General features: G+C 34.5%; 1 protein-coding gene across 3 annotated transcripts in view; it reads left to right on the top strand.

The window, feature by feature from the left end:
- Window positions 1–3,186: 3,186 nt before the first annotated feature.
- The window catches only part of LOC138701932 (IDLSRF-like peptide), a 445,082-nt gene continuing 438,892 nt past the window's right edge, over window positions 3,187–9,376 (top strand). The window contains exon 1 of one of the 3 annotated variants that reach the window (XM_069829302.1): window positions 3,187–3,446. In XM_069829302.1, the coding sequence (XP_069685403.1) occupies window positions 3,311–3,446 (136 nt within the window). In that variant the 5' untranslated portion in view covers window positions 3,187–3,310. The remainder of the gene's footprint in view (window positions 3,447–9,376) is intronic. The other 2 variants (XM_069829303.1, XM_069829304.1) reach the window with 2 other exon arrangements.

Below are 9,376 nucleotides of genomic sequence, written 5' to 3'. Positions count from 1 at the left end.
GCAGATTACACAAGAGCAACACAAACTTTTCAATTATGGGGATGAAATTATATAATAAGCTCCCCAGTCAGTACTATAAATTACCAATCAATAGCTTCAAAACTAGATTTTACAATTGGTTATTAAATAATTCTTTTTATTCTGTTGGTGAGATTTTCAACACAAACTTGTATGAAATTATTTTTATTAAATACATTTAATTGCAATTATTTACAATTAATGCATTAAGAGTGAACTGTTTTCTTTAATTTACAAGTTTCAAATTGTTTCATGTTTTCATTATATTATTTAAATTTTACTGTTTTTAGTACTGTTCTTTTTTTCAAATGTATTATATGTTCTTCAATGTATTCTGAGGAAGATTAAAACTGTATATCTACAGTGAGACCTCTCGTAACGGACACCGCCAAGATACGGACACTCCTCATATACGGACAGATTTTTATGTCCCAACTGAAATAATATAGAAATAATGATAAATTAAACTCTCGTTTGCGGACACTCTGAGACATGGACACGGACAGCTGTTTCACAGTCTTAAAGCTTCCTTTACCTCCTGACTCCGGACAGAACTTGGATTTCAAAATCTATTGTGTTACAATACTGGAAAATTTAGTTTTGAGAACTGTACAGAAATTCCTTAACATGAAACATAAGGGTCTCGTAGGCTACCATTAGCCCAGCCGGCTACCCCTTTTTACCTGGAGGCGGGAAGAGAAACAAAGTCATAAAATTTAACCTGTCTGATGGGTCCAAGGTTTCCGAGATTGTGAAATTGTATTCGACACATGATGGAGTTAGTAGGATTATTCTCTTCACTTCAATCAGTTGTACTGTTTCGAGAGACATGACACCTGAACATAAAGGTTAAGTTAAAAACTTAAATTATAATACTGCATAACTGTAGACCTAGAATAAAATTGCATGGCACAGTACTGTATTTTCCTTTTTCAGTTTTATCTACTGTAGTTCGAAGTTGTAAAGAATTTATAGCAGTACAATATATTGTATTTATAGTTAAACTACAGTAATACATTTCATTTAAAGCTTGAAGAGATAAATAATGCATTATTATAAGTTTACGGGGATACCTTTACCTTTTACATTTTTACTGTTAGATTGGGGAGCCTCCCTCCCAATAAAGGACACCTCCCAGATCCGGACAGATTGTTACGTCCCTTCGATGTCCGTAAATGAGAGATTTCAATGTAATGGCCAAAATAAATTTAACTGAATTGAATTGAATAGAATATAGTTTCGGAATATGTATTATATGTCTTTCTCGTGTTAAATTTTACCGTACCTGGTTAACATGTTTCGGCCTGTTATTGGCCTTCTTCAAAACTGGTTGTTGCTGGTCTTGGCGCCTTTTGTTCCGAAGTGACATAGTGTTAAAAGTTGTGTAATCAAGATGTATAATGAATATAGTCTATAACAAAAATCACCTACCATAAATAAAACTATGAACTATTACCTTGAATCTATATCAGTATGGGTCAGAAAGTTTGGTTTGACTCTCAATGCAAGAAAATCACAAGCAATCCTAGTGGGACATCAACGTCTATTATGCAACATTACTCCTGCTCTTCCAGTCAAATTAAACGGCACAATAATCCCTTTTGTTTCCTGTGTTAAAAACCTTGGAGTTTACTTTGATACGCATTTAAACTGGAATAACCAAGTAACCCATATTACCAAAAAAGTGCTTTCCATACTATATTCCTTAAACAGCATTCGAAAATTCCTCCCGCTATCACTCAAGAAAATACTAGTGGAAACACTAGTAATGCCCCACTTCGATTATTGTGATTTTCTACTGACTGACCTCAATGTCAACCAGTCGCAAAAATTACAACATGTTCATAATTCTTGTGTTCGCTTCGTCTGCGATGTCCGTCGCGCTGACCACATTACCCCATCCTTCCAAACTCTAAACTGGCTACGGCTTAACGAACGTAGAAATTTTCATTCTCTTGTTCTCCTTTTCCAAGTCCTTCACACCACTACACCTACCTACCTTGCCTCCCGTTTCAGTTACCTGTCATCATATCATAATCTCTTCACACGCACGCAAAAAAGCCGCATACTAGCCATACCAACACATAAGACATCATCGTATTCATCATCATACACAACTCGCTCTCGAGCTTGTGGAATACCCTACCCAGTGACATCAGAGACTGTCGGAATTTAGTAGCGTTCAAAAGCAAACTTATTAAGCATTTTCTTACTGCGTAGAGTAGGTTTAATTTTTACTTAATTAATAAAAAAAATGTTTCTCTCTTCGTAAATTTTACAATAAACTGTCTAGCTTTAATTAATCAGTTAATCTTTTAGTAATTTTATTTTTATTGTATTCGTAAATTTAATATTAATTGTAATTATAATTGTAATTGTATTCTTAATATTGTAGTTGTAATCTCCTAGTAGAGGGGAAGAGAATGCCTGATGGCTTTATCTCTACCAGGTTAAATAAATAAATAAATAAATAAATAAATAAATAAATAAATAAATAAATAAATAAATATTGTTATTATCATTATTATTGTCTTAGAATAAATTCAAATTCGAAATAAAACCACGTCTATACTGCCTTCGTCTGCATGCTCCCGGATTGCGGAGGTGTGAATGGAACGCAAAAAGAAAGACGAAAGCACCATAAAGTGGGGACACACATATCAACAGGAGACTATTGCCATTTTTAGGCCATGCCATTCATCCACTTCCCGCCAAAACGTGACCCCTGACCTCACGGCACCCCTTTTAAAGCTTGCCCGAACATGATATGGCGTGTCCTGGCAGTGTGCCAGCAACCAACTTAACATGTCGGGGGTTGGGGTGGCCCATGCGGCGAGGTACACGGGGTCCTGTGTTGGGGTGCGTGGGTGCACTACATCCCCTCCTTCATCCCTAAAACGCCTCGTCCTAACCTCCTCTAGCCTATATTTCAATTCTACCCCTCCCGAAGTGAGCCTCTTCTGGAAAAAGTGGGGTATGAAATGTTGGGACAGAGATAGTAACACGGGAAGCTAGATACAGGAGAGAGAGGGAAACCCGTGTAGATTTTCTAGATTCTGTGCTCTCCTCTCATTGGCCGCGGCCCCTCTCGTTCCCGCGCAGAAGCGGCTTCTGCCATTGGTCGATCGGGGTAGTGACGTGGGTAGTCACCTCGTCCGGGTTTATAAAATAATTAGAGGCGCGTACTACTCGACGCGACCGCTTTCGGCAGGTTTGAAGTCTTGTACTCGCAGGAGACAGTTACCAGCGCGAGGACCGCATCAGCTTCACCAGACTCACAGCAGAAGAGACAATGGTGCGCGCTTCGACACCCAGGCACCTGGTTCTCATGGTGGTAGCCCTCACAGCGCTTTGCGTCGCCTTGCCGCAAAGCGTTATGGCGATTGACTTAAGTCGTCTTTACGGGCATCTTAACGCTAAGAGGAATGGTGAGTTCACAAACAACTTGGCACCAACAAGCACCATCAGCACCACCACCAACAACATGAGTCAACACCATTAATATCATCACTCCAACATTACAGAAAAAAATATATTGCATTGCACTGTGTTGTATATGTTTATACAAAGAACATCTTTATACATGATAAAACATCACTTTCTTGTTTTACATCTGTCTTCTATGTGTTTGCACTTACTCTGCATCTTATTGCACCTTGCACCTTGACCTATTACCTGTTATTGCACCTGTTGAGACCATCGATCAACTTTTTTTTTCTTTTGGCGGGGCAAACTCGTGCCGATATCACAACCAGCATGTGTCTGTTTCGCGATTTCATGTTAGGCCCGTAACACACTTGAAGAGTTTTCGCTGGCGAGAAACGTGTTGCGAGAAAGAGGCGAAGACAGACTTGGCGAGTTCTCGCCATCACAGATCACACCTCGCTATGATCATCTATGCACTGCCTTCATGCAGAAAGCATTTTTCTGATTATAGTAATGACTCGTTGAGGGAAATATTATAGGTTATGTATTTACGTATATTGTCGTACTTAAATATATAACCTGTAAGTATATTGTCGTACTTTACAAATTACGTACGAACGCTATGTTGAATCTGAGTATTCAGATGATGAGGAAATGGAGTTACATGAACATATTTTATTAAAGAAAAGAAAAAGTAGGCCTAAAATTAAAGCCAGAAATATCTGAAAATAACATTGTATCTTACAAAAATAAGGGCGAGTTTTGGATAGCCTACTGGTTTCGATTGGAATGATGATACGTTTAGGCGTTATTTTAGGTTGAATGGACCACAGTTTTTTTGCCATTCATGATATGATAGAGGATTTTTTTGCTATTTTCTGATTAAAATTATGTAAACTGTTAAGACATATAGATACATTATTTCAAATGTTTAATTAATACTATTAAATCTCATCAAAATAAAATATAGCCCTATTTATTTTCAGATAATCTGATAGGTATTTGTCTCCAGATTTCTTCTTTAAGTTTCGTGTTTTTTTATAGTTTTCATCCCGTATATCATATAAATAGGCCTACGGGTGACATCGTACAAGTTCGGTAATTTCTGACTGCAACTATCAGCCATCTTTCCTCATTTTCAAATAAAAACAATACAATTCATCGCCACCTGTGCTATCTTTTTCTACATTCAATCGTCATAAAGAGTATAAATGTCAAACATCTTTGATAAATGTGTCAAGAAAATTCGCTGAGCTACCGATTCCAGCGAGAAACTCGCGCGACATTTTTGCCTCGAACGAGAATCTCTTCCAGTGTGTGGACGTCCATTTGAATCATGTTATCAATTTTTTAATTTTTTCGCAACACATTTCTCGCTGGCGAAAACTCTGCAAGTGTGTTACGGGCCTTACTGAAGTTCTTCGCACAGCTTTGTGGAAACGTTCTCGGAAGTTGAGGCTGTTTCGTAGCGTCGATGTATCGATTTATGAGGTAAGCGACGTACTGAAGTCCTGCAAGTTAGAAATCGACTATAAGATGGCACTCGTGTGGAGCGATCAATCATTTCTATTCAGGCGAAAAATGAAAATAAAAAATATTCTTCGAATATAAGCAACAACTTCTGGAAATCGTCAAGTACAAGTGAGCTACTGAATTGCGTTACATTGAATCGATCCTGGGTATGAAAGAGTCTAACAAAGAAATGTGTGAATAAACATGTACTTCTTGATATAATGATAAAAAAACAGTTGGGCATCGATTTGGTTTCAAAACTCACTTTCGCGAAATATAAGTTCTTTACGTAAATGTGTACCAGAATGTACGGTACAGGAACTTTTAAATGAAATCTATTGTTTCGCTGTTCTAGTTTTTGTATTTACACTTAAAGCGATTTCTGAAATTAAACCAAACTCCTATTTCAGAAAAGTATGGAAAAGTCATAGAATGCTTAGCTAAATGAATCTTAGTTTCCGGTCCCTTACCACTTGTCACTGTCACTTGCTGTCAATTTTATAGGCTTTTAGTCTAGATAAAAACTCCCCGTTAGAGGATTCAAAATTTGATTGCAAATAATTCTGACGCACTTAAGTCTTCACTCCTTCCATGATGATTACACTCTCCAAACGGTTAAGATACCCAAATACTTTACATCAATGTGGCCCATGTCGAAACTTTAAAACTTCAAATTTGTAGCTTAATGTCTTATTGCTTCTTTTCTGCATTTGGTGTAGGTATACTTCAATATATCAGGTCCAACAAAAGCCTATAACATTTTTGTCACTACGATGTCTGTAAGCTATGCTATCATGTTGTACAACTTAAACATTAACGATGAAAAGTGCGCCTGGGAATCGATTTTGTTACAGAACTCACTTTCGCGTAACATATGCTGTCTACTTAAATATGTACCAGAATTCACAATATAGGAACTTATTCTCAGTTAAAGGTAGGTACTTTTAAAGTGCGCACTTGTTTCGCTTTTTTTATTTCGGTATTTCAACTTATAGCGATTTCTAAAATTAAACCAAACATAAATTCTAATGCCAGAACATATAGGCCTGTTCTAGTAACTTAAAGTATGAATGCGTAACGAAATGAAATTTAGTTTCCTCTACATGTACAAACAGCGTCACTTATCACATGTCACTTGCTAATTGTCAATTTTATTTTAGTCTAAATAAAAATTTTCCATTGCGGACTTAAAATTTGGTTGAAAATAATTCTGATACAGTTTAGTCTTCACTCCATCCATGAATACGAGATAACTATAAATATTTAACACGGATAAGATACCAAATAGTATTTTAAATAGCTCTGGTCAATACAGAAATTTTAAAACTTTAAATTGAAGAGTCCACTGCAATAATGATGGATGTCACTTTTTTTTTTGTCGAAAATGAACCAAGACTGTCAATGCATAGCTTAAGACATATAGAATGTACATAGAGAGTTATATGATAGTGATAGTCATTGTCCAGTAATGATCGGAAAATCACAGTTAAACTTTGAGCGCTAGGCATTTCAAACATCCAATTGCTTCTCCTGTATTCCAAATGACATCCATAATTCTTGCAGTGGACTCTTCAATTTGTAGTCAATATCTTCCTGTTTTTATCTGTATTTGGTGTAGGCATACTTTAATATATCAGGACCTATACACGATTTATTTTTGTCACCACGATGTCCTTAAGTTATGGTACCATACTGTATAGCCTGCATGCACGTCTATTTTGTGTTTATGAGTAACATACAAAGGAGACCTCAGAGATTCTTGGCTAGTTTCAGTTCGTGCGTGTTCTTTGTTGGGGGTAAGATAACACCCGAAAATAATGAAGACCTCTTGCAGACACCGTGACACGGTTCTGCCAAGCAGGATCGATAAATCCCGGGAAAACAAAAATGTGTACAAAAGAACTGTGCATTAGAAAGACAATCTGCATGTTAATGTAACTCGCATTTATGTAGCCCACTTTCCTGCAACAGGTTCGTTCTGATCCCGGTACCAACACGCAACGCGATTTATACTTCTTAGGGCACTCTTAAGTTCAACTCAAGTGTGGAAAATGTCTAATATTTCATGTATATATAATTAGAAAACATAAAATTACGCTTCTACGTACTGTAGGCTATGTCAACACAGCAATCGGTTACGCACATACAGTTTAAAATGTAAAATGAAATTTATTCACTGCTATAATTTATTTCATATTTGTGAAATACATTGGAATTCAGTTAAATGTTTGCTAACAACCGAAATTCAGGTTAAATAAGTTTATCTAAAACGTGTGCTGTGCTATACATTTGAGCGCCTTTTCAATACATCGTAATTTCCAAGTGGATCACCAATAAGGAAGTATCGCAAGCTACCGGAAGTTATGTTCCTTTGGGGTAACATCTAATTAATGTTGGAATATAGTATCGCTGGACTTGCATACATAAGCAAAAGGTAAGTTTCATATTATCTATTATTACCTAAACTCTTCTCAGATTAACAGTCTTTCTTAAGATGGTAAAATTATAATTTCTTTACAAGAAGTGAATGTAGGAAATACACGTATATATTTCATCATTATTGTTTCAATAAAATTAAAAAAAAATTGGAACCCAAGAATTTCACTTTCTCACGGCAATAAAAGTACCGTGTTTTGTGTATAGATAAAACAAATTTTAACTATTTTTTTTCTCGTATCTATTAGCCTATACAAATTGTTTCAATAAAACTAAAGATAATTTGAAATCAAGAATTAATTTTTTGACGGTAATATACACACAAATACGAAAAATACCGTATTTTGTGCAAACATGAAACAAATTTTAACTAATTTTTTCCCGCATCTACGATACAAATTGATTTAATAAAATTTAGAAACAATTTTAAGTCAAGAATTCCACAATCTTACGTCATGTACAAATATCATTACGAAAAACCGCCGTATTTGGTGCATAGATAAAACAAATGCTGAATTTTTGTCTCGTATGTATGATACACATTCTTTAAAAAATTTTAAAAAGAATTTAATGTCGAGCATTTCACATTCTAATGGTAATATGCATGTGCCGTATTTGGTGTAGAGACAAAACGATTTTTAACTATTTTTTTTCTTGAATCAATATTACACATTGTTTTAACAAACTTAAAAAAGGATTTACAGCCAAGAATTTCAATTTCTGACGGTAATATACAAATATCATTACGAAAAAGATCGTGTTTGGTGTATAGATGAAACGAATTTTAACTATTTTTTTTCCTTGAAGCTAGGCTATGTTAGACGTTGTTTTAACAAACTTAAAAAAGAATTTACAGCCAAGAATTTCAATTTCTGACGGTAATATACAAATATCATTACGAAAAATTATCGTATTTGGTGTATAGATGAAACGAATTTTAACAAATTTTTTCCTTGAAGCTAGGCTATATTAGACATTGTTTTAACACACTTAAAAAAGAATTTACAGCCAAGAATTTCAATTTCTGACGGTAATATACAAATATTACGAAAAATGATCGTGTTTGGTGTATAGATGAAACGAATTTTAACTATTTTTTTCCTTGAAGCTAGGCTATATTAGACATTGTTTTAACAAACTTAAAAAAGAATTTACAGTCAAGAATTTCAATTTCTGACGGTAATATACAAATATCATTACGAAAAATGATCGTATTTGGTAATAGATGAAACGAATTTTAATTAATTTCATCTCGCTTCTCTAATAGAAGTTGCTTTAATAAACCTTGAAAACAATTTAAAGCGAAGACTTTCAATTTCTGCCGGACATATGTAAATATTATTACAAGAAATCATCGTATTTAGTGTATACATAACATGAATTTTAATTATTTTTTTTCTCATATCTAGGATACATGTGCTTTAATAGAATTTAAAAAGAAATTAAAATTAAAAAAATTCACTTTCTCACGGTAGTATACAAATATCATTACGAAATATCACCGTATTTGGTGGATTCCTATAATTTTAATCATATTTTCTCGCATCTATGATACACACTGTTTTTATAAAAAATTTAACAATAATTTGAAGTCAAGAATTTCTCTTTCTAACGAAACAAAGCGAACAAAAGTATAGTCTACATTTTAATGCAACGTTCATCCATGAAACATTTTCTTGTAAATTATTTCACTACGTAAAGAGAAAACAAAATGTCATGAAACTTTTATTCGATTTGAGGTACCAAATACGTGTACTGCAGTTGTAACTAATATCTGAATATGAAGTTGAACATTTGTATATAACTGAATACACTCTATTAGGATTTTGAGGTAAAAATTAATTTGATAAAACTTCGTATACAGCAACAACTAGATACGTACAAAATATTTTATAGAAGCGTGTAGACAAATTATAATTCTTGATTTCAGTCGTGGAAAAATAATTGTTACAAATTTCAGCGTAAGAATCGAAGAGTTGCCTGG

This window comes from Periplaneta americana, chromosome 6 (assembly GCF_040183065.1).
Source record: "Periplaneta americana isolate PAMFEO1 chromosome 6, P.americana_PAMFEO1_priV1, whole genome shotgun sequence".
Lineage (NCBI taxonomy): Eukaryota > Metazoa > Arthropoda > Insecta > Blattodea > Blattidae > Periplaneta > Periplaneta americana.
Note: the sequence above shows the minus strand (reverse complement) of the source record. Positions and strands in the feature narration are given on the sequence as shown.